At 33.4% G+C, this 27,126-nt stretch overlaps 1 protein-coding gene across 13 annotated transcripts in view; it reads left to right on the plus strand.

Annotated features, from left to right (window-relative positions):
• LOC143082836 (uncharacterized) overlaps positions 1-27,126 on the plus strand; it is an 83,550-nt gene that overhangs the window by 44,247 nt on the left and 12,177 nt on the right. The window contains exons 5-6 of one of the 13 annotated variants that reach the window (XM_076258761.1): positions 23,945-24,246; positions 24,626-24,998. The exons of 3 other annotated variants lie outside the window; for them this stretch is intronic. In XM_076258761.1, coding sequence (XP_076114876.1) covers positions 23,945-24,246; positions 24,626-24,661 — 338 coding nt within the window. In that variant the 3' untranslated portion in view covers positions 24,662-24,998. Of the gene's footprint in view, positions 1-331; positions 786-2,907; positions 6,314-8,856; positions 9,261-9,697; positions 11,287-16,257; positions 16,569-18,799; positions 19,152-20,594; positions 21,636-23,944; positions 24,247-24,625; positions 24,999-27,126 lie in introns of those variants that run through there. 9 more of the 13 variants (XM_076258764.1, XM_076258767.1, XM_076258754.1 and 6 more) reach the window with 9 other exon arrangements.

Here is a 27,126-nt window from a genome sequence, read left to right on the forward strand (position 1 = left end):
ATTTGACTCGATCTCGACGACTGAGCTTTTTAGTTAGGTTTTTACGTAGAGGTCTTCGCGTAGATTGGACATTTCCATAATCTAGATTTTAGTGTGTAAATTTATAGTTCATATAACAATTTTCATTGATTGAATAAAAATAAGAAAAAAAATAATTGGGAGGTCAATGTTGTACAGATATATGAACTAGGTTGACATGAAGCCATCCACTACGTTAATAAATTATTCGTTAACGTGTGATACAGTAAACTCTGTAGTTAAGTTTTCTTTTGATTTCTTGAATTTTCAACCATGTTTAAGTAGCTCATACTAAAATCCCCTTATTTTGCAGATTCATCCATCTTTCCTCATATCTTATCAAGCACGAAGTTATCTGACGCCGGAAGTTACCAAGATATCCTCATTCCACCCGAACACAGACTTGTTCCCTTGGGATTGGGAAAACAGAAAACATGCAAACATTGCAGAGTAATGAAATCCCGTACCCGGACTGGCCTTAGGATTTTTACACGTTATAAATGTGATACCTGTGGCATCGCTCTCTGTAATCCATATACTTCAGAACGGCGTTGTTTCTTTGTATATCACATGGTAAATGGTGCACCAAAACAGGAAACAAGTGATACATAGGCCGTCAAGTTGGACTATAGTCCCCACTTTTCTCTGATACCTATCAATTTATGGACAAAATATTTTTTTCATGTCTTTTTGAAAGTTCCATTCTTGAAAACATAAATATGTCAATGAATTTAGAATAAAACTTAATTACAGAACTTATTATAAAACTTGTATGTCTGACTACATGTACTTAAACACTGTCCTGAACCCAGGTCCTCCGCCATTTATTATTAAAAGAAGTAGTTTGATTTTCCCGTAATGTAACATGGTCTGCTAACTGTTCTTTTCATTCAAAATCTCAACAGAAAAAATAACTACTTCTATGAGAGTTGGTACTTGATTTTTGGGGAACTAACCAATGACAATTACCTATGTATGTCATTAAAGTCGATGTAGAGACAAGTCGGGTGTTGTTGTCGATGTAGAGGCAGGCCGGGATCGACATACACCTGTAAGTTTCGAAATTCATTTCTTTATTACAATAAATGGTGGAAGACATATGAAAGCTGAAACCAAACACTTAGTTTAAAGATTGGTTCTTAACATCAACAACCTGTCTTCACCATTCGATCAGGAATATTACAGTTAAACATTATTTTTGAAATTTTCGGACTATTCAATTTTATATTGTTTCCAGTTTATGATATATTTTTGACTTAATCAGAATAAAGAATTGTACAACGATATCAGAATCGAAGAACATCAATAATGTTTTATTTTAAAAGAACCCAAGAAATCTACAGAAGAGCATTTGTGTACCAAGTCAGGAATATGGCAGTTGTAATCCATTCGTTTGATGTGTTTAAACTTTTTATTTTGCCTTTTGGCAACGTTTGTTTTATCGCCTAAAATCAAAAACAAAAAACTTTAATTTGTATGCAGATAAGCGTTGACCGTGCGCACATTTTTAGAATGAAGTGCGTCAAGATCTGAATTAGGAAGATTCCCCCTTTTTCTTTCATTGCCACACGGTCACTTTTATATGAAGACCGACTTTTGAGTGAAAACTCATCTGATTTACCTAAAGAGTGTTACTCCCTTTCTAAATCACTTCCTGATCAAGGTATATACTCAAGGTACTCATATGTAAATCATATTAGGTCTGATAATAATATTAGCCAACCCAAAGATATAACTAAAAACAAAAACGGAGACTAGAATTTCAGTAAAAAATACTATAAAAATAAATTTCAGCAAAGATATAAAGAAACATACGACAATAAAATATCATCTCTCGACCAAAATAGCAAACTTGTATTGTTTAAGAATATAAAAACTGAATATAAACAAGAATTTTATTTGACATACCCTAATCTTGATACAATAAAACTAATATGCAAATTTAGCATAAGTGAACATTTCCTTGCTATTGAAACTGGAAGATACAAAAATATTCCACACCCTCAAAGACTTTGAAGTAAGTGCAAAGTTCTGGATGATGAATCCCATTTCTTTCTAATATGTAAAATAAATGAGGATTTAAGACATGTCTTTTTAAATGATTTAAAAACTCAATACACAGATTTTTCTTATAATAAAATGCAATATATACTAAATCCAACCACTAGTCAGCAAGTGAAATCTATAGGCTCCTTGACGAAACAGTCTATGGAACTGAGGACGGGGAACTTGAGGTTATTTGTTGTGTTTAATGTTTTGGCTTATTTCTATTTTTTATGTAAATTTTAATGTCGCCATTAAATTGTTGTTATTACATATGTAATTGTCATGCCTTTGGCCCTCTTATGGGTGTAATTTGTGCTTTAATAAAGAATATGAAAAATGCTAACGACTAATGGACCAGCTTTTGTTGCATTTCATCTTTTGTTATTTTTTGGGGTTTTTACTTTTCCGTCTTGTTATTTGGTCATGTTTGTGTCATTTTAAAACTTGATCAGTTTGATTGAATAGAATAATACCGGAACCGTACATGTTTTCAATTATGGACGTCATAAAACGTATTTAAACTTGGCAAAGATATTTACATGTTTGAGGAAATGTGTTTCAGATACCTGACAGATGGAAATAGTATATCTAATTTATTTCTATTGAAATTTATATCGCTACATTGAAATATATTAAGGTTGTTTAATATATTCAAACAGAAAATACAGTTGTATGACATTTGTCCCCTAGAATTCTGAAATCAAATGTTCAAGAAACACTAATAATAACTAAATAAATGTAGATAATGGACCCGTTTACAGTCAATATGAAGATTTTTCAACTACTCACCAATGTAAAACTATTTTTAAGATGAAAACCTACTGTGTGATATTTATCTTTTAGGTACAAAACGTCAAAGAAGACCCTTGGATTCAGAACAGTCTAAAATGGAACCCGATATGGATAAGCAAAATTCTCTGGCAACTGCTGAAGGCGATGCGAATACTATGAAGAGTGGATATCCGATCTCTAGTGGAGAAAGATTTACTTTGAATTTACCCAATATGGCTCGTCCGCCACCACCTTTTCCAATTTTACCCAATATTACTCGTCCGCCGCCACCTTATCCACTTAGTCTTGAAAGTTCTCCTAATTTCATGGAGTTTCAATCACGACCAACGTATTTTCAATCTCCGTCAAGTATTGCTCATGGTAAGCCTGATCCCGTGGTCGCCCCAGACAGTGCAGGTTCTTCTGCACCGGCAGTTGTTAAGAAGAAGGCGATAGTATTAAAGGGAATTGATGATTTACCAGGTCATAAAATTGTCCCTAATGATATAAAAAATGGTGCAAGATGCACATATTGCAAAGTCCATAGAATAAAAACACCTTCTGGATGGAGAGTAAAAACTAATTATAAATGTGAAACTTGTGATGTGGCTCTTTGTGCGAGCGAGGTATGCGAGCGGAATTGCTTCCATCTACATCATGTTGAAATGTTTGGCGAGCAGATTTTAGGCGATAAAACACAGTGAACGATGATGTGTGCTGACATTTGACTATATTAATTCTTTTGTATAATAGAACTATACCTATACAGGTTAATACAGGAGATGATAGTATTGCTTATACATTTGTATACTAGTAATTGTTAATTAGTCTTCTTATGGCTTACTGGTATATGCATAGTTAAATTTAGTGTAACATAGGACAAAGGAAGCCATCAGCATATATGAAATAGAGAGATGTGTGCTATCAAATTAATAATTGTTGATTGTGTTGTTTTTGAAGGGCAACACTAATGTATTATATTTCCAAATTGATTTTTGGGAAGGGGAGTTTCAATAGCAAGCATTTCAAACTTTGACTTCTGTTGTTGTTCACAGGAAAGGGTTCACAAACTCTCCCTTTCAATACCGAATTTAATTTAGTATCCCAGAACTTATTATTTGAATGCTTGTACCTCCCGTTGTGTTTTTTACGAGTTTTCAAATGTGATGTTTTTTTGTATTCTAGTATACTGATGGTTTTCCTTTATTGTGGTGTGAACTGTTGTAATGTGGGATGATTCATCTTTATTGTATATATTGTATTATAATTCTGTTTATGTGTGGGGTTACATTGGATATGTTTCAGACCATATGTGTATTTGGACCGTACACGTACGGTCCGGACCGTATACGTATACTCGTCCGGTCCGACCATACACGTACGGTCGGACCGTATGAGGTTACGCGTATGGTCCAGTACGAGCTGACCATGCATGTGATTGGATCATATGGGCTATATTTTAACAATTTATAACAATCTTTTTTTAAGTTTTACAAATTGTTATCATTACAATTAGATGGATAAACTGAACAAACGAACAATTGAAATTAAACGTTTGTTAAATTGTATATCTAAATCCAATTTTGGTACAATCGCCCAAGATGACACTTGCTACAACAAGTAACGTAATATTTTTTACATTTAAAAATGTACATGTTTGCAGTTCATGCATGTTCCTTTGCAATTGCGATTTTTTTGTAAAGTTGGTAAACATTCTAGAACAACTGTCCTCCCATATTATATTTACTTCAGATATCTTCAATTTCAGTGATCATAATTTAATTAATGTATAACTAATCGATAAATACAAGATATTAACAGAGTTGATTAGCGTGTTTTTTTTTTTAAATAGTTAGAATATAAAGTTTTTATTTCAATTACAATTGAACTTTTTATATTATTTTGAGAGTTAAGTTATGTTGATCTGTAATATGCATTTGTATCTACTAAAATTGACCAACTTCTTTATATTAGTCAGACCGTACGCATACGGTCCAAATACTCATACGGTCTGGTATTAGTCAGACCGTACGCGTAGGGTCCAAATACTCATACGGTCTGGAACAGATGCGTACGGTCCAAATACTCATACGGTCTGGAACAGATGCGTTTATTCTAGTTAGTTCATTGTTAAATATTACTTTTTTTTAATCAAATGCTTGCTTAGATATGTACTCATAACAAGTCTTAATTTGTTACAAGTATAATAGTACTGAATTTGAATTAGAAACATTTAAACTGAATTTCAAATTAGATGATTTTAGTTAAAACTATTAGTTTGATTTTGTCAATGACTTATTGTTTATACGACCGCAAACAATATTTTTTTTGGTCGTATATTGGTATCACGTCGTCGTCGTCGTCAGCGTCGTCCGATGACTGATGGTTTCCGGATAATAACTGTAGTAAAAGTAAATAGAAATCAATAAAATTTTAACACAATATTTGTAAGTATTTCAATTGCTCTGATATTGTACCACAATGTTCATACAATAAAGTAGAAGGTTGAGATTTATTTTAAGGGTTATGGGGCAAACAGTTTAGGAATTAAGGGCAAAAAAGGGGCCAAAAACAAGCCTTTTTGTAGTTTTGGGACAATAACTCATGTATAACTGTATGGATCTCCCTGACATTGTACCACAAGGTTCCATATAACGAAGGAAAGGCTTTTATTTAATTTGGGGTTGTATATCCCTGAACATTTAGAAATAAGGGGCTAAAAAAGAGCCAAAAAAGAAGCATTTTTCTAGATTACAGGCAATAACTGGGGTTTAAGTGAATGGATCTCTCTTAAATTATGCTACAAGGTTTCTTACTACAAAGGAAAGGCTGGAATTGAGTTTTGGGGTTCTTGCTCCAAGGTGGGAGGAGGTTTCAATAAGTGAAGGTCAAAAAAGGGGCCCAAATAAGCATTTTTGTAGTTTTCAGTCTATAATTTGTGTTTAAGTGTATAAATCTCGCTGAAGTTTTCATACTGCAAAGGGATGGTTGGGGGGTTATGGCTCAAATCATTAAGCTATTAGGGGCAAAAAAGGGTGAAGACAAGGATTTTTCTGGTTAAAGGACAATTTAGACAATTTAAAAGCAGTGTAAGGGAGGTAATGCAATTAAAATTAAAATAATACTGTTATATATAAGTGATTACTTGATTACCTCCCTTACACTGCTTGTATTCAAAGGTTAAAAGAAGAAATCTTCAATTGAACAGTATTGTGCAATAGAATTGTTAGATCTTTGACCACATTTATGTTGTGACAAAAACCCAAATTATGTCAAAAATTTGATCACGATTCAAATTCAGACAGTATCAAGCTTGAATATTGTGACCAAATTTGCCCCAACTGTTCAGGGTTCGACTACTGCGGTCGTATAAAGCTGCGCCCTGCGGAGCACCTGGTTGAGGTTTGGTTTGGTTTTGGTTTTGGTTTGGTTTGGTTTGGTTTATTATTTTATGACTAAGAATAAAATTTATTCCATGTATTTTTGAATTTATTATCCGAATCATTTACTTAAGTTTTTGTTTTAGATTCTAGTGTTGAACTATCTTCTTCCTGTACCGATATAATAACTTTGTTTTCTTCTTATATTCGAGTTTCTCTATTAATTTGTATTGCAACGTCAGATGAAAACTAGGAAACAAATATTGTCGTCAGACACTTTTTATTTAATGAAAAGGATCATCTTTAAGAAAAGATAGAACATACAATCAGAAACTGTAAACAGCAAAAACAAACAGAAATACCAGATATGAAAATCAATGCGAATGAAACTACCACTGTGCTCTATAGGGGATTGCCTTGCAATGACGATGTCAAAGTTTGACTAATTCAATCATTTCTCCTATTATCTTAAAATGTAACAGATAATAAACAATCATTTACAGCTTATGAGATCAAATAAACACTAACATGTTTGAAACTTCCATTTAAGGAGGATTTATATTCATTGAATGTAAATTTTAACAAAATGAATTAATCATGTGCGTTTTAAAATGTGTGGCCTTATAGCAAAGATGTTGTGGGGTCAAATGTGTCGTCTTCTTCGTTGTGTCACAGTTGGCTTTAACATGCTTAACGGAATTCCACCAAACGTTTTACTTCATGACATGCACGTGCGTGTGCGGTTGCTATTTGAATTGATGATCTGTGATTTATTTTGATTTCCCGTTTAAAAACATTGACTTCGCTAGTTTTTTTTCCGGAGACATATATTAATACACGTCTTTTTTGGATGACTAGCAGTTTTGTCCTAAGATGTTTTTTTTTTAAATATAAAATTTAAAAGGCTATTATCTATAACATCCTCCAGGAGTTCATTATAGTTTTAGCCTAACATCTTTTTTTTTGGTTTTGAAATGTGTCGTTATATATTTGATTTCGAGCTTCAGATATTTTATAAAATGTGCACCCCCCTTTTTCTCCTTTTGAGAGCTTGTCTTGATTGTACAACCAATGCTATTAACAACAAACAAAATTTCACACGAGATGTTTGTGTAAATAAATTATGTCTTTGGACACTAACGGTCTTGACTAATGAGTTCAGGTATTTCTAAATGATTTGTACTGTTTTGACTTATGTTGTGCTTGTAATATCACTTCCACAAATAGGAGGTGGGATAAGCACATGTTAAACCAACTACATTCTATATGTTCCTGTCCCACGTCATGAGCCTGTAATTCAGGAGTTGTTGTTGGTTTCGGTTTTGTCATAATTTATTTTCATTTATTGGTTTTGTGTTACATTTTGCGGTTGTAATTTATTGGAATTGATTCTTATTTGTCATGTCGTTATTTTTTTAAGCTGACTAAATGGGATGAGTTTTGCTTATTGTTAAAGGCAGTAAGTTGAACTTAAGTTATTAAAATCTACTCCGTTTGAACTATGTTGGATATTTATCTTATTGGCAATCATACCACATCTCCTTACGTAATCTTGTCTCACATTGAATGTTGCCCCAAACACTCAGTAAAGTAGGAATAGTATGCCAACTTCTACGTTATTTGGTCTTTGGTGGAAAAATGCCCCAGTCAATCATACCACAACCTCTCTCATTTATATTTTGACGATTTCTCACCTCGTTCATTTATTGTCGAGCCTTCGACACATAGATTCCGTCGTCGGCGTCGTCAACATTTAGGTTATTATTTTACAATTGAATTTACAGAATGTCTGAGATTAAATTATTTTGACATGGTAAATTAACAAGCCTTTATGGAATGTTATGAAACTTAGACAGAAGCTTATCTCCAAGACAAAGGAATAGCATTGAAAGAAAAAGTTCTGTATTTCACTGATAAATGGACTCCTATTTTTAAGTCAACATTACACGTTAACACTGAAAGCAACAATCGCGGGCGAGACACAGGGTTCTGCAGTTCCCCTTACGAAACACCAATTTAACTTGTTATTATGGTGTTGAAAAATTTCACATTATTTCATTGATTGCAGTTGTTTTGACTAGAGTAGTGTTATTGGATCAATTAAGTCACACGTTGTCGTGCATTAGCTGTATTTTGTTCTTTGACCTTCAAGGTATAAAAACCATTGTCCTATTCAAAAGACAGAAAGTCCTAATCACGTTGGTGACTCGATAACATCTTTGCATGAAGCCGAGTTCATGAAGTTCATAAATTCGTACGACGTTTTATCAGAACCTAAATTGGAACTTAAACCTGAAGAAGCATTAGCCATCAACAGAATCCCCTTTGACAAAAGTAATATGCCAAAGGTCACATCTTAACACCCATTGGAGGTAAATCCTACTTCCGGTAGCGTAAAACAAAAAGAATGTCGATTTTGTTTAAATTACAAATTGAAAAGAAGGAAAGGATGGGCAGTACGAAACAAATATATATGTTTAGCCTGTAACGCTGCTTTATGTTCTGGTGAACCAACTAACAGGAACTGCTTTGTTTTGTATCATAATGAAAAATTCTTAGGCATGCAGTAAGAGTTCGTATTTTATACTTTTAAGTTTTGTCTTCATTTTGATTATATGTTTGTTTTTCTTTGACCTTTCAGGTAAGAGAGAGGTTCAACAAAATCCAGAGAAATCTTTTGTTATGATGGACCTTGCGTCACCACATTTAGGAGCAATAGGTAGTGAATCGAATCGCTATACCTTTCCTTTCAATAAACATAATTTACCACCGGGACACCATCTTATTTCAATTCCTGGAAACAAGAAGAAAGAATGTAAATACTGTCAGAGACATAAAATAAAAACGAAAAGTGGTTATGCTGTACAGACTCAGTATAAATGTGAAACCTGTGACGTAGCTTTGTGTTCCGGAGGATACACAGACAGAAATTGTTTGGTTGCCTTTCATAATGAAGCATATATCGTTTCGAAAATATAATGTTTACTGTTCCTCATAAAGCGTTAAATTGCGAAGTTTTAACTTTGGACAGAAAATATTGGAGAGATTTTTATTGAGTTTGATTTATTTGTTATTCTATTTTAACCAACTGAAAAAAGTTTGCTTCACCTTTGCATCTTTCAAAATTCAAAATGTGGACAGAAGCTGATGTCTACTTTTTACTGTTGACGTATCAGTTGTGTACAGTCATGTACCCATGTATATATACTTCAAAAAACTCCTTAAGTACCCATGTATATACTTGCACGGACTCGTTATAATACCCATCTATATATTCTTCGACAGCCGATGACTCGTTACGCACTATGTTGCTATGAACTAACACAAATTCTATTCACCCTTTCTATATGCACTAACTTTTGCTGTATGTTTGCATGTGTACTAATTCATTATGATACAAGTCAAGGTTTCCTTATCAGTCTTGAAACACATCCTTTTCGGTACATTTCTTTGCTTATTTTCTATCTGCATGATTCTTCCAGGTGTGATGTCGAATGCTGCGGTTCAGGATGGATATGAGTGCATTGTGGTCAACTATCGTGAACACGTTCTTGTTTCTAGTGAAAGAAGGCGGGAATGCAAGTATTGCCGCCGAAAGAAGATTGAGTCTAAAAGCATTTGGCCAGTACAAAGCAAGTACAAATGCAATACTTGTGACGTAAATCTGTGTTCACACAAAAAGACGGGAAGGTCCTGCTTTTATATGTATCACAAAGAGTATTGTCAGTCTCAAACTTAATAGTTTAGGGTACGTCTGGATGGGATCACTTTTACATGTATCACAAGGAGTATTGTCAGTCTCAAACTTAATAGTTCAGGGTACGTCTGGATAGGATCACTTTTACATGTATCACAAGGAGTATTGTCAGTCTCAAACTTAATAATTCAGGGTACGTCTGGATAGGATCACTTTTACATGTATCACAAGGAGTATTGTCAGTCTCAAACTTAATAGTTCAGGGTACGTCTGGATAGGATCACTTTTACATGTATCACAAGGAGTATTGTCAGTCTCAAACTTAATAGTTCAGGGTACGTCTGGATAGGATCACTTTTACATGTATCACAAAGAGTATTGTCAGTCTCAAACTTAATAGTTTAGGGTACGTCTGGATAGGATCACTTTTACATGTATCACAAGGAGTATTGTCAGTCTCAAACTTAATAGTTCAGGGTACGTCTGGATGGGATCACTTTTACATGTATCACAAGGAGTATTGTCAGTCCTAATAGTTCAGGGTACGTCTGGATGGGATCACTTTTCCTTTATGGAATATTTTTTTTCCAATTTAAGGCATTTAAGGCATTTTTCTTAGTCTTTAGAAATAACTCGTATTCAGTAAAATTCTCGTGAAAATATGAATAATATCGTATCTAGACCTGAACATGTATGCAATATTTGCCACTGGACGTTAAGCAACCAACAATCAATCCATTAGATAATTTATTTATTCTGTTCATCGTTCATTTCTGTAAACAGTATTGTATTGCTTGATTTATTTTATATCCACATTTAATCTTATATATGCTTTGCAACCTGCTGTTCTCTTTCCTTTTTTGGCTCATTTTTGTTAATTCATTATTTTGGGACTATTATTTTCTATTCTATTCACCTCTTCAATACTCTCATAGATGATGGAGCGATAGAGCATGATATGTAACCGTTGCCTTATTTTTATATGAGTTATATAATAATCTGTTTGTTTGTAAATATAATGTGCTTTTGAAAACTGAACTTATAATTTCTTTTCAAATTCATTTTTTTTATTTTGTTATATACTAGTATATTATTTTTTTTTGGGGGGGGGGGGGGTAATATAGCCACGCCCAGCACTAATTGATAGTCACATATTCTGTTTTGTTCCTTTTATAATATATATATATATATATATATATATGTGTGTGTGTGTAAATAAGATTGGCTATGTTATGAGGAACATTATAATTGTAATAGCATGGACAAAAAGTATGATAAGAATACTGATTTCAACGAAGTTTATACAATCACTCTTTGTAAATATGTTAATCTGTTGCTTTATGTTATTTCAATAAAAATGATTATATAAGAAAATATGCTTGTACTAATGTAACTACGGATATACCTACTCGGATGTGTTGTACACATAATTGCTATCACAAGTCCCTAATAGTACATATGGAAACAAATAGATTGGAGAAGACTATAAAATTTGATTAATTTGTGTCTCATCGCAATATTAAGCAAATGAAATATATGTAAACTAAACAAAGTGATACCTGATAAGATCACAACCTATCCCATTCAGGCATTTTTTGCTTTTGCTCCCGCTAAAGTTAAAGTGTTACCATTTACCGTCCGTCCGTTCCATTTTCGTTTCTGCAGTCTAACTAAAGTTTTATTATCCAAATTTTTTGAAACTAGTTCACAATATTTAGAACCATAACGAGCAGACTGAGTCCGAATTTGGGAAGAGAGTCACTTGCCGTTCTAGAGTTATGTCCCTTTTTAATTTAAAATCGCAAAGCTTGAACAGGAGCATTCGTGTTATCAGACACATTCTTCTTTTATTTTTCTTAAAAAAAAAAACAACATTTTTTTTTCTCCATTACGGATCATGTTTGAATAAAATTATGTACAATGTACACATTACATGTATATAGTTAAAGGCCGTACGGTGACCTATAGTTGTAAACTTCTATGTAATTTGGTCTCAGCATTTCTTAAATAATACTCTCTCGTTGAATTCACGGGCATACTTGCCGATCAGAAAGAAAACCATAAGACGTAATAATCAAAGTTAATCCACCTTAAAGTTGTGTAAGCTAGAATGAAATTCAAAACAGTGTGGCTGTGGCCATTGATTGACATATTAAATTCATCCATTGACTTGGACAATTTACGTGAACGTTTGTCTGTGACGACCACTGTTCACGACGTACCTACGATAGACATTTAAACTGTGGGAATAACCTTTATGTTTTGATTTATAATTGATATAAATCAAAACATCCTGTTATTTCTGATTAATTTATTCGAATTACTTTATTAAGGTGTTGAGAACCTTTGGTGACCCCATAGTTTAAGTGTCTTTAAAAAGTACATAGTGAGCAGTGGTCGTTACATACAAACGTTCACCTAAATTGTCCCAGTCAATGGATGAATTTAATGTGTCAATCAATGGCCACAGCCACACTGTTTTGAATTTCATTCTAATTCCTCGCCCAATGTCAAATACCTGGCTAAGTGGAAATTAGATTCTAAATGCCCTAGAATTTCCAATGGGGAATAATTTGAAACTGCTTGTATCCAGAAATATCAAATGAACTGGTGATCATTGTAAAACACTTTTGACTTATAATTTTGAATAATAAAAAAATGCATGAGCCTTTTAAAGGAGGGTACATACATTTTGCCTGTTTGTTAGATCTGAAGTACTTGTTATAGTACATTCTAAATTCCGGTAATTAGTTCTCTTTTATATGCCTTTAAAGGTATGTTGATTTAATTTTTGTACAAGACATCTTACAATGTTGCTTTGACATGCAATAATTGTCACTTTACTTGAATTATAAATCAAAAGAGCTGTGCCTACTTGAATTGAACACGGAAAGCAATGGGACAATGAATTAGAGATGTACTTCATTTTATACTATAGTACAAACAGGATACACAAAACTATGTGGGAAACAACCTTGTTGTATTTTTATATATTGGTGAAAACTAATTTTTCACAAAATTTATACACACATATAAACCTACCATTACAGTTATGGACTTTAGTTGCCATGTTGTAATTGAAAGTCTTCGTTATCTGGAAAGAATTTCTTTTGTGGGTAGAATTATTTACAAAACAGTAGTTATTTGTTTGTGAAATACTGTACTTTTTAGCTCACCTGGCCCGAAGGGCCAAGTGAGCTTTTCTCATCACTTTGCGTCCGGCGTCCGGCGTCGTCCTGCGTTAACTTTTACAAAAATCTTCTCCTCTGAAACTACTGGGCCAAATTTAACCACACTTGGCCATAATTATCATTGGGGTTTCTAGTTTAAAAAATGTGTCCGGTGACCTGGACAACCAACCAAGATTGCCGCCATGGCTAAAAATAGAACATAGGGGTAAAATGCAGTTTTTGGCTTATAACTCAAAAACCAAAGCATTTAGAGCAAATCTGACATGGGGGTCAAATTGTTTATCAGGTCAAGATCTATCTGCCCTGAAATTTTCAGATGAATCGAACAACCCGTTGTTGGGTTGCTGCCCCCTGAATCGGTAATTTTAAATAAGTTTTGCTGTTTTTGGTTATTATCCTGAATATTATTATAGATAGAAATAAACAGCAGTAATGTTCAGCAAAGTAAGATTTACAAATAAGTCACAGTGACCGAAATGGTCAGTTGACCCCTGTAGGAGTTATTGCCCTTTTTAGTCAATTTTTAACCATTTTTCGTAAATCTTAGTTATCTTTTACAAAAATCTTCTCCTCTGAAACTACTGGGCCAAATTAATCCAAACTTGGCCACAATCATCTTTAGGGTATCTAGTTTAATAAATGTGTCCTGTGACCCGGCCATCAAATCAAGATGGCCGCCACGGCTAAAAATAGAACATAGGGGTAAAATGCAGTTTTTGGCTTATAACTCAAAAACCAAAGCTTTTAGAACAAATCTGACTTTGTAAAATTATTTATCAGGTCAAGATATATCTGCCCTGAAATTTTCAGATGAATCGGACAACTCGTTGTTGGGTTGCTGCCCCTGAATCGGTAATTTTAAGGAAATTTTGCTGTTTTTGGTTATTATCTTGAATATTATTATAGATAGAGATAAACTGTAAACAGCAATAATGTTCAGCAAAGTAAGATTTACAAATAAGTCAATACGACCGAAATGGGCAGTTGACCCCAATAGTAGTTATTGCCCTTTATAGTCAATTTTTAACCGGATTTTTGTGACAAAAATGTCGGTTATTGATTTGGGGATGTACGGCGGGCGGGCGGGCGGGCGGGCGGGCGGGCGGGCGGGCGGCAATCAAATGTTGTCCGTGCATTAACTCATGAACCGTTCAACCAAAGCTTTTAAAATTTTAATATGTTATTACTGACAACTATTCGAAGGTCAAGTTCAATAATGGCGATTTTGACTTTTACCGTTCAGGAGTTATGGTTCTTGAAAGATTGAAAAATGGAGTTGTCCGTGCATTTACGCATGAACTGTTCTACCAAAGCTTCCCAAATTTTAATATGTTGTTACTTATGAAAGAATGGAGGTCAAGTTCAATAATGACGAATTTGACTTTTACCGTTCAGGAGTTATGGTTCTTGAAAGATTGAAAAATGGAGTTTCCAGTCGTGTCCGTGCATTTATGCATGAACTGTTCTACCAAAGCTTCCGAAATTTTAATATGCTGTTACTGATGACAAAATGGAGGTCAAGTTCAATAATGACGATTTTGACTTTTACCGTTCAGGAGTTATGGTTCTTGAAAGATTGAAAAATGGTGTTTCCCGTCGTGTCCGTGCATTTTCTCATGAACCATTCAACCAAAGCTTTTGAAATTTTAATATGTTGTTACGGATGACAAAATAGAGGTCAAGTTCAATAATGACGATTTTGACTTTTACTGTTCAGGAGTTATGGTTCTTGAAAGATCGTAAAATGGCGTTTCCATTCAGGTTGTTGCATTTACTCATGAACCATTCAATCTAAGCTTTTCAAATTTTAATATGTTGATACTGATGACAAAATGGAGGTCAAATTTGATATTGACGATTTTCACTTTCACCATTCATCAGTAATGGTTCTTGTGATATTGCCAGGACACAAATAAATGTTAATAAATCCGGTTTGCTGTCGTTGTGACAGCCTCTTGTTAAACATTTTTCGTAAATCTTAGTAAAATCTTTTACAGAAATCTTCTACTCTGAAACTACTGGGCCAATTAATCCAAACTTGGCCACAATCATCTTTAGGGTATCTAGTTTAAAAAATGTGTCCGGTGACCCGGCCATCAAATCAAGATGGCCGCCACAACTAAAAATAGAACATAGTGGTAAAATGCAGTTTTTGGCTTATAACTCAAAAACCAAAGCCTTTAGAGCAGATCTGACATGGGGGTAAAATTGTTTATCGGGTCAAGATCTATTTGCCTTGAAATTTTCAAACGAATCGGACAACCCGTTGTTTGGTTGCTGCCCCTGAATCGGTATTTTAAGGAAATTTTGCTGTTTTTGGTTATTATCTTGAATATTATTATAGATAGAGATAAACTGTAAACAACAATAATGTTCAGCAAAGTAAGATTTACAAATAAGTCAACATTACCGAAATGGTCAATTGACCCCCTAAGGAGTTATTGTCCTTTATAGTCAATTTTTAACAATTTTCATAAAATTTGATATTTTCCACTGAAACTACATGGCCAAGTTCATTATAGATAGAGATAATTGTAAGCAACAAGACTGTTTAGTAAAGTAAGATGTACAAAAACATCACCATCACCAAAACACAATTTTGTCATGAATCCATCAGACAGCTTCCTTTGTTTAATATTCACATAGACCAAGGTGAGCGACACAGGCTCTTTAGAGCCTCTAGTTATTAAATACTGTACAAATAAATAGGTATGGTCAGTTAATCATACATGTTCGTATATTCTGAGGACGGTTCTAAGTATTTTCCAATTCTTCTACTTCATGTCCGCAAATAAAGCAACTATGCATTCAAATTATGCGAAGGATAATTAAGAAAAAATAAGGTGACCCGTATTTTGAAATTCTAAATTGTTGCTCTTTCGATGTTTTTTTTACGCCCATCAAAGTTTTATATGTATAAGTTTCAAAGTACTTGTATGTTATTCAGCATAATGCTATTTGAAAAAAAACTCCCGCCCAAGATAACAAAACCCCAAAACAAATAAGAGAAAAACAAAACAAAACAAAACAAAAACAAAAACAAACAAACAAACTCCAAAACAGACAAAATCCGGGGTAAAACAAAACAAAACACTCAAATTATATAAAGGATGCAATTTCGATGGCTAATCGAATGTTTAATTTAAACTTTCAGGTAAGTCGCACGAGTTGTTCTCTGAACGAGAAGGACACAGCGGAGGTGTTCCAGTGCCCATGGGAGAGATTTCCAAACATTCATTAGTACCTATTATTGGAAGTAGAGGTTATCCGATGCAAAAAGAATGTAGATATTGCCAGAGATATAAGATAAAGTCTAAATCTGGAAACAGACTGCGAACAAATTTTAAATGTGCAACTTGTAATATAGCACTGTGTTGTGTCCAGCATACTGGGAGAAACTGTTTTGTGTCATATCACAATGAATTCGTTTTTGGAAAACAAATAGAATGAATTTTGAATCCTCCTGATCTTATCCGTTTGATGAAGGTTGTGACTCCATCGTTTCTAAACTTTTCACAATGGCATATTGTCAAAAAATGTTTTCCTTATGTGTATATTGCTGTAAAATGTTATTCCAATTATTAATTCCGAAAATAGAATCTCTATGTCTTTAGAAACGTTTTAAAATTAACTTCAACATGAAGTTATTTGTACCCGAAATGCAAAACATTGCTTTACTTTCAACATTTTTCGTTTGGGTGAACGATGTCCTGCTTACACATTTGGGTAGATAGGTACTCAAAATATATACAAAATGCGATATTGCAATCTCCAGGCGTTTATAAGTTGGCTGCCTGTTTAAAAACAGTTTCACCTCCTCTTCTGAAGCTATGAGATGAGTATTTTGTTGGATCGAACCCAATTTTCTTAATGATATTTAAAAGAAAAGTCTGTAACATATTGTAGAACTCTGGCTTAGTTTTTCTACCAGATTATAGAAACCAAGGAATTATAACTGACATATGTCCTTGCTTACACGCATGTGCATTGGCTAATGCAATTATTGTAAGTAATGTTTGGTAGTGGCACCGTCCGTTTAAAGTAGTTTTAACTCATTGCAGTTTTAAAAGTGGTCATGGTAAATTATAATCTAACGCTTAATAACTTTATTTTGGAATATAAAGGTGTAAATTGTTAAACTGTAGCGTACTATAATGTACAATATAGATTGTCAAAGTGTGCCATTTGTATATTTGTTGGCTATTCTTTATTATAGTAGAAGGTACAGGGAGTTCTATATATTTTATTTAATGTGGCATATTGAAATTAATAAAACAGAAGCAGTAAAAAAATACATGATTTTTTTTCTCAATCTGTATCGAAGATGTACATGTGTATGGTTTACATAAGTTCCATAAAGTTCCATGAATACAGGGAATGCTTGTCAGAATGTTCTGCGGCTTTGAAAAAATAAAATGAAAATATGACTGTTGTCAATAGAAAAAAATAATATAAGCGGTTTTAGATTATTGTGTTTTATCCCCGTTCAAATTTAAGCTCGACATGTTGTACAGACAGTTTATTGTTGAAAGCTGCATTGATTACCCTCTAGATGTCTTTGTTCATTTTGTTCGCTGTGTTGCTGTTTCATTGACGGATACCAATATCTCCAATTATTGACGGATACCAATATCTCCAATTATTGACGGATACCAGTATCACCAATTACTGACGGATACCAATATCACCAATTATTGACGGATACCAACATCTCCAATTATTGACGGATACCAATATTTCCAATTATTGATGGATACCAATATCTCCAATTATTGACGGATACTAATATCTCAAATTGTTCATATGCACAGAAGTTAACATGTTTTCCTTATTAGAATCAATGCAGACGTGGTATCTTATGATAATAGATATAGGAAGATGTGGTGTGAGTGCCAATGAGACAACTCTACATCCAAATAACAATTTAAAGGGTAAACCATTGAAGGTCAATGTACGGCCTTCAACACGGAGCCTTGGCTCACACCGAACAACAAGCTATAAAGGGACCCAAAATTACTAGTGTAAAACCATTCAATCGGGAAAACCAACGGTATAATCTATATAAAAAAACGAGAAACAAGAAACACGTATAAATTACATAAACAAACGAAAACTACTGTACATCAGATTCCTGACTTAGGACAGGTGCAAATGTTTATTTTAAGACTATGAATAAAAACATCTTTTAATTGAGTGTTTGTTGTTTGCTTAACTTCCAGTGCCAATTGTGTAACGAGAGCAAGTCAACAATTGATACAATAGGTAGGATCTACAATCTAGTGGTTTACCGAGATTAAGGGCGGGTTTAGACTACCCCTGAAATGTTTTTATGTCATTTCCTTGATATGATCTAACATCTCAGATATGTAGTTCAATGGAAGTAAATATATTAGTATATAAACAGTAGTTCAATGGAATTAAATATATTAGTATATAAACAGTAGTTCAATGGAATTAAATATATTAGTATATAAACAGTAGTTCAATGGAATTAAATATATTAGTATATAAAATTACACATAGTATTTTATAATGACACGGTAGATATTTCGATTTATTCAGTGAGGATTTGAAACTTGAACATCAATTGTAGCATGTACCACATAACTGATGGAACGTATAAGATAGTAATAATAATTGACATATAAGAGAACTATTGGTCCAAGTTATAATTGTATTTTACTTTGACCTTTCAGGTAGAACATACTTGTTTTTACCCAGAAATCATGAAAGAAGTCATTTCAACATCTGTTCACCTGTGCCTATTGGAGATATGTCTAAACATCCTGTGCCTATTGGAGATATGTCTAAACACCCCATGGTACCAATAATTCGAATAAAACGGATACAAAAGGACTGTAAATATTGCCAAGTACACAAATTAAAATCTAAATCAGGACTACGCTTCAAGACGAACTTCAAGTGTGCGACATGTGATATTGCCTTGTGTAGTGGTGAACATACAGAAAGACATTGTTTTGTTTTATTTCACAATGAATTCGTCTTCGGAAAACACAATATATAAAGACATTCCTTTAACTGACAAAGGTAATCTATGTAGAATATACAAGTAGTAATAATACACCCTATTACCGACTACCACTACATCATATCAGTGGAATTTGTGTTCCCAATTGCCGTTCAAAACATTTTGTTTGTCATATAAAGCAGATGTAGTCAGCAGCTCCGATTGCTATTGCAATACAGTGGATTTTGTTACCGTGTACAGCAGATTTTCATCTGTGTTAGCTATTGCATCTGCAGGACTGGTCGGTACAAGGCTTTAAATATTAGGAATCACTTTTATCTGTTTGGAATTTCACATATTTTTTTTAAACTGGCGATTTATGATTGAGATTTAAGGCAGTATAACAGACTTTTCCGAAAATTAGTCTTAAAAAAGAGCGCGATTATGCTGTCAACCAGCTATTGTGTCTCAAGTTTGCTGTCTTCTGGTGTTTTGTTTACGTGTATTTGGGATATTTTGGGATGTTTTCAAATTAACTTTATTTCTGAGAAACTCTTGTGTTTATGTCATATCAGTTTTAAGTAGTTTTCATGCATTTACATGTGTCAATCCCCAGATGCATCAATAGCTCAGCAGCCAATACTTCAGTATTTTAAAGATTTATAACATACCTAACTGTTTACTAGTATTAATTTGAAAATTATTAAGAAACTAAAGTTTAACTCCCTCAGGTATACTTAACCTTTAGATGATTATGGCTATTAATTTTAAAGTCTGTTTTGGTCATATATCTCTTTAACTTCAACAAACACGCATGGCATTAGAGTATTCGGCTTTGAGCGTCCCTGATGGAGGTGCAACCCGAAAAGCGCTTCGAACGCATGCAATTATAAGGAGTTAATTGTTTTTCATATTATAACAACAATTGTGAAAAAGAAATGTATAAGCAATAGTGATTTAGGTATTGAAAGATGATGTTCACTTATCTTAAATTGTCAGCAGGGAGGATTTGTCAATTATGTAATTCTGATATTGAAGATGAATTTGATTTATTCATTACATGCACTCAAATAAAGAAACCCATTGTATTTGCAACACACTCTTTCTCTGTTTTATTTGAGTGTGAGAATTTTTGATTTGGATATACATGTATGTAAAATGTGTTTTTTGAGGTTACACGATGTATGATTTGATTAAGACTTTAAAACAAGAAATATCTGCTTATAGTTTGAACTTTAGTGTATTCCTAGTTTCTATGGATTTTTATTGATATGTAATAATGGCGATAACTTGTATATTCTTCGAAAATATGAGATATTTAGCACGGGATATAACTCTAAATAGACTAATTCACGGTATCGTTTTTTGGGGGTGTTTTTAAGCAATTAGTCATGTTGTAATTGAAAATAGACATCATTTCAGCACATTGCTTATTTACCGATTTGCTGTACACATCAAAACTTCCAAAACCTTTGTGATAACTCATTTTCATTTATGCCTATAAAATTATATTTTCTTTTCAGACTTGATACCTTTTCAACAAGATTTAGGAAACAACCCTTTAGGACAACATTATTACTCAGATAATAAAGGAAGGGACTACTTTATTTCGATGTCACATAGAAATACAATGGCGAATAGAAAGTGTAATATAGAAGGTCACCCTGTCGTACCGATTGGGGAAAATAATATGCAGAGAGATTGTAAATATTGTCAGAAATACAGGATCAAAACAAAAAGGGGATGGAATGTCAAGACAAAATTTAAATGTGAAACTTGTAACGTGAATTTATGTTCTGGTGATATGACTTCAAGAAATTGTTTTGTTTTATATCACGAGGAAAACGTTTTTGGGAAGGTTCAATCGGAGATGTATATTAGTCAACTAGACACAAACATGTGAAGCAGAAATGTGAAATCAACTGTACATGTATACAAGTCAAATATGCACCGACATGTGAAGCATGCATGTGAAATCAACAGCAGATGTATATTGGTTCTCTTGTCACAAATATATGAAAGTTAAACGTGAAAATAACTGAAAGGCTCTATCACAGATGTATGAAAGTCCAATAGACACATACATGTGAAGCAGATATGTGAAAAGAACGGAATTTATAGAGTACAATGGACACACACATGTGAAACATAAATGTGAAAAGAACGGACAAGCTCCATAGCAGATGTATTTAAGTCCGAAAGACACTAATATGTGAAGAATAAATGTGAAAAGAATGACTAAGGAATTGTTTTTTTGCTATTAGTTTTTGTAATTTTATTGTATTATAATCAGTGTTTGATATCATAAGAAAAAGATTTTGAAATTTAAAGATTTTGAAATTTTCGAATGCACTTTCTTCAATCTAAATGATCATTGGTTGAATGAAGATATAATTTATGTAAAGAATTCGTTTGTAATGGTAAGGAAACCACTTGTATGGTTTAGGTTTCTTTGCATTACTGTATAGTATTGATGAAACTGATGTCATATATTTGTAATTGATGATTTGTTAAACTTTTATATATAATTTTTAATATGTCTTATGAATAAACGAGAACTCAAATTGGTTTGAATTTTGTAAATTGCATGCCAAAATCTATCAAGAAATTATTAATAGAATGAAATTCAAAACAGTGTGGCTGTGGCCATTGATTGACACATTAAATTCATCCATTGACTGGGACAATTTACGTGAACGTTTGTCTGTAACGACCACTGTTCACGACGTACCTACGATAGACATTTAAACTGTGGGGTCACCAAAGGTTTCTTAACGCCTTTAATTATAAAATAATTCGAAAAATTAATCAGGAATAACCTTTATGTTTTGATTTATATAATTGATATAAATCAAAACATCGTGTTATTTCTGATTAATTTTTCGAATTACTTTATTAAGGTGTTGAAAACCTTTGGTGACCCCATAGTTTAAGTGTCTTTAAAAAGTACATAGTGAGCATTGGTCGTTACATACAAACGTTCACCTAAATTGTCCCAGTCAATGGATGAATAAAATGTGTCAATCAATGGCCACAGCCACACTGTTTTGAATTTCATTCTATTACTCTGTGTTTTCTTACATGTACTTTTATTCTGTTGTTTTGAATGGGGGTCTTTGCACTTCAAATATTCCAATTCCTGACGGTGGTTCTTGTTGACGTCGGTTGAAATACAGTTTACTAACATGCACCATGTGTGAAATGAGATACACAAAATATAGTGCATTGATAAGAACATTCTGTACATCATATCCATGAAAATTTCCAGAAATTTTTTCAATTAAATATATGCTCAGATATTCAAATCACAAATTCAAGTTGCACTTGTCAAGAAAATTTACGTATCTTTTGCAAGGTGAAGGAATCTAATATCAGTTCTAAAAATATCAATTATGTCATTTTTAAAGTCACCTTGATATTGGAGTTATCGTCCTATATCCATGATAGTTGTAGTTGAATCAATGACAATTAATATATACAATGATAAACCAAAGCAATCTTTACCCTTCAGTGCATACAAGTACTTTGATAATACACGCTATGCTTTTCTAGTGCTGAACGTTCGAAGAAATCACAGCTTTGAGTTATTTGTACGAAGAGTTAATTTCTGTGACATGAAGTCATATTCCCTGAATAAGCTGATGTTGAAGTTAATTTTATAGACTAATTAATTACAAGTTGTTGTTGAAACGCTAACCTCAAAAGGGCATTCGATGTAAAATTCATGTTCAGCGATTTGATTCAAATTCTCATATTGATTCATAACAAAACGTATATCCAAATTATAAAAAAAGTCTGAAGTAAACAATTTCCAAGGCATGGGCTCGATAATATGTGGAGATTTAGTCCAGTCATTCTAGCCAAAATATGACCAAACCTCAAACTAATTGCAGCAGAATGTTCTTCTAGTTTTCCAAGCTGGTTTAGGTGAATTGTTGAACATAAAAAAAATCGAGAATGTTTGGATGAAGGGAAATTGCTAATTTTGGGTGAAAACCTTGATTTTTGGTGAAAAATCGCTGAATTGTTTCGTGCGTATTTTAGTCTAGACGCTATCTTATTAACTATGGAGTTGTCATCCAAAGACAGTCGACTATCATATTAGCGATATAAACATAAATATACGGATATAAATAGATAGCTAGGTCTGTTTAATTTCATGTTATAGGTTTGAAATATATTAATTTGTTAAGGGGCCAGCTGAAGGACGCCTTCGGATACGAGAAATATCTCGCTGCATTGAAGACCTGTTGGTGACCTTCTGCTGTTGTCTGCTCTATGGTCGGGTTGTTGTCTCTTTGACACATTCCCCATTCTCAACTTTAATCATCGTTTTTACCTGTATAAGCAAGATTTTTTTGTGGATCAATTCAGTCAATGAAATCATGTTCCTTTGATTCACTTTTAATGTTGACATTCTTTTCCTTTTAATAATTAAACACGCTTAATTTATGCGCACTCGATCTCTAGCTAAGGGGTTGAATTGAAAGTCACATGAATATGGATTCAATGAGGTCGAATTGTTCAAGTGAAAAAATCATCATCGATGTTTCTTAGCTTATTTTGACAAAATTGAACATACTAGTTGAAAAATACGAGTACTTATTTTACGATTTCACTTTAACTAATAATTGAACAAACAATATCATATTTTAATATTTATATACATGTACTCGTAGCTAGTGCCCCTTTAAGATAATCATTTCGTAATAATGGAACTGTCATTTAAAAAAGCTCTTGTTTTTTTACACCTCGGTAACAGTGTTCTTTAAAGGATAGTTAAAAAGAATACACTAAGCGTACATGTACTCTTACAAAAACTGCATTACAGTGTTCATGGGGAAAATAAATGAAACTATCTTTTGCTTTCCAGGATCAACTATGTATAATTATATGCCGGGTAATACAGGAAGACCGGATAACGTAGGAAGGCCACCTCCGATAGAGGATGTTCCAGGTCACCCAGTAGCCATAGTTGGAGGAAACTATAAGCAAAGAGAATGTAGATATTGTCGTTTCACTGGGAATCGTACCAAATCTGGATGGAGAGTGAAAACTAATTACAAATGTGCTACATGTGATATTCCTCTCTGCACCAAAGAATTGACCAACCGCAATTGCTTCACTAGTTATCATCATGAATTTGTATTTAGGGACCAGCAGTCTGAATTAAGGGTAAATAAATTGTATTCTGTTAACATTTTAAATTCTCTATTGCTTCTATAGCCTTGATTTTTTTTATTGTAAATACTTTTAACCTTTTCACTGGTTTCAGTGTTTTTAACAGAGTCAGGGTTTATCCAGTATTATTACATCGTCCAGAATGACATGTTAGCTTCGGTGATATTTAACATTGTTTCCAGTTGTTCCCTTGTGTTGTTGTTGGAAATTGTATAGTAAGCGTAGACTAGACCCTTCTACTTCATTATAGGAGTCCCCCTACTAGTATAAGTGTGCATTTATCTCATATCCAAACATCCTCAATTTTGATTTTATATTAGAAGTGTTTCGATACTGATTTTCGCAGTCAACAAGGTTTTCTTTTCTTTTGCAGCAACCTTACCGTGGCAGTCAAGAAGACAATTATTAACAGGAACAGGATGTTATCCATACTTTAGTCAGGAGGATGTCAACCGGAAATGTGATTTGCCTGGACATCCGGTTGTGCCAATAGAAAATAAAAAGCAGCGGAAGTGTAAATATTGTCAAATACATAAATTACGGACCAAGTCCGGATGGCGTGTTGTAACAAACTTTAAATGTGGTACATGTGACATTGGATTATGCTCTGGAGAAAATACAGACAGAAACTGTTTCCAGCTTTTTCATGAAGAGTTTGTCTTTGGACAACATGGCGATGTACCAATAAAATGATTGAAAGAATATTAAGATAAACTTTTTAGTTTATGACCTATGTTTTCAGGGCCGTAACTAGGGATCGATTTCAGGGGAGGCAGGGGTTTGGGACCGCCGATTAAGGCCCCTAGAGAGGGGGATTTTGGGGTGCAGCCTCCCGCCGATTTTTTTCCCTCAGTAAAATGGCTTAAAATGACCCGTTTTCCTTCGATTTCGAAACTTTAAGACTCATCAGTATTGCTTGAACCTGGAAGCAATTTTTATGCAAAAACAAACTGAGATTGCTGTTCGGGGTGAGCCAAGGCTCCGTCTTGAAGGTCGTACTTTTAACTATAATTATTAACATTAAATACATTGTGACCGCCGATTTTTTTTCTCTCAATAAAATGGCGAAAAAAAAACACCTGTTTTCCTTCGATTTCCTTACTTTACGACTCATCAGTAATGCTTGAAACTCGGGAGCAATTTGTTTTGCAAACAATTATTATCTGTATTTAAAGATATTTTTGTTAGAAATCAAACTGGTAAGTTAAAAAAAACATATCAAGTAAGATAATAGAACGCAAGAATATTTTTTTTTATCGAGGACCTTGAATTTCAATATCATAGTTTAAAAGCTGAATAGACATGTATAGAACTACAACGAATGGGAGTGTTTAACTACTAATTAAGGCATTGAGTCAATGACCATACTTGTTCTTGTACGATCGGGAGACGTACTGTCTGACTAGACACGTTAAAAAAAATTATCCAAAAGCTGATTCAGCCGGTAACGAATTTCCGATATCATAAAAGATTCACAAAAGTCGATTTGAAAAGCTCACTAGAGCTTGTGTTTATGCAGTTTATTGAATATCGACTCTAAATAAAACTTTGAATCTTGACAATACAAAAGGAACTTCCTCTGCTTAATTGAGCCCCTAAACATGGTAAATAAATATGATTAGTTAACTTTTAATCAAAATTGCCGAAAACAAAGTTTCATATGCGTTCTCGTACGACATAGGAAATATTGAATAACAGATGGATGGCCACACGAAAAAAAAAATAAAAAAAATACTGAAATGGTTCACTTTCGATAAAAAAAATCCTGAAAATAACAGATATATATATATTACGTATCATGATAACACTGTTAAAACTGTAAACGTGTGTTGTTCATAATACAAATTCAAGTTCTTCGTGTACATATTGATACTTCCCTTTTATTACTTCAAAAACAAAAAATTGAAGTAGAAAATTCAGGGGAGGCAGTTGCCTCCCCTGCCTCATAGGTAGTTACGGCCCTGGTTTTAGTAAACTTTGTTTTCATTAAAATATTGATTGAAATTAATCATATAGTTTTTGCCAGTCCACTGAATAATAACTAGTTTGAGCATGACTTTGTAGAGTTATCTATGTTTTATTTCTTACATCACCGATTTATCGAAACACGAAAAATAAATACTCTAGACTTTTGTAACGACTGAAGTTATGCATGCCAACAGCGTTTTATAATATTGCGATTGTAAACCAACCAATAACTGGCAAAGTTTGAATCAATATGGATCCTTCAGTTTTGAAAATATTCTTGCATATTGTGGTCTTTTTTAAGGATAGTATACTCGTTATTTAGATTGTTATTTTACGAGGGTCCTAATTAAATGAGAATAATAAAAAAAGGTTTTTTGGTCAATTATGAAGCCATGTATCGAAAATGTTTTCTGGTCTATTTCTAGGCTAAACAAGGTAGTTTTCAGGATTAATTGATCGGTGTTTAACGCTACATTCAACATCATTGTGCTATTTCGTGGCGTTCAACCTTAATTGGCAGAGGAAGCCGGAGTTCCTGGAAAGAACCACCGACCTTTGGTAGGAAAACTGACAATGAAGATTAGATTCGAGTGCACCTGCCTAGTGCGGGATTGGAACTCACAACTTCAGTGTTGATTGGCTGGTGATATTGTATTTCGACTACTTAGAGTTTTTCCTAAAGCTGTGGTGACATCAATGAGAAACTTATAATATATACTTGTTCGTTATGATTTGAAGGTTTAGAAGTATGCACAATTATGATCACAAAGAGCTATGCTTTTGCGGATAGTGAATCCAAATCCAGAGCTTTCTTACATACTGTTTTGCTGCTGAATAGTGATGTAAATTATAAAAGTGTTCTCTGCTAAAAATAATGTGTTAGTAGTTTATGAACAAAAATGAAAC

This window comes from Mytilus galloprovincialis, chromosome 7, assembly GCF_965363235.1.
Source record: "Mytilus galloprovincialis chromosome 7, xbMytGall1.hap1.1, whole genome shotgun sequence".
NCBI classification, from domain to species: domain Eukaryota; kingdom Metazoa; phylum Mollusca; class Bivalvia; order Mytilida; family Mytilidae; genus Mytilus; species Mytilus galloprovincialis.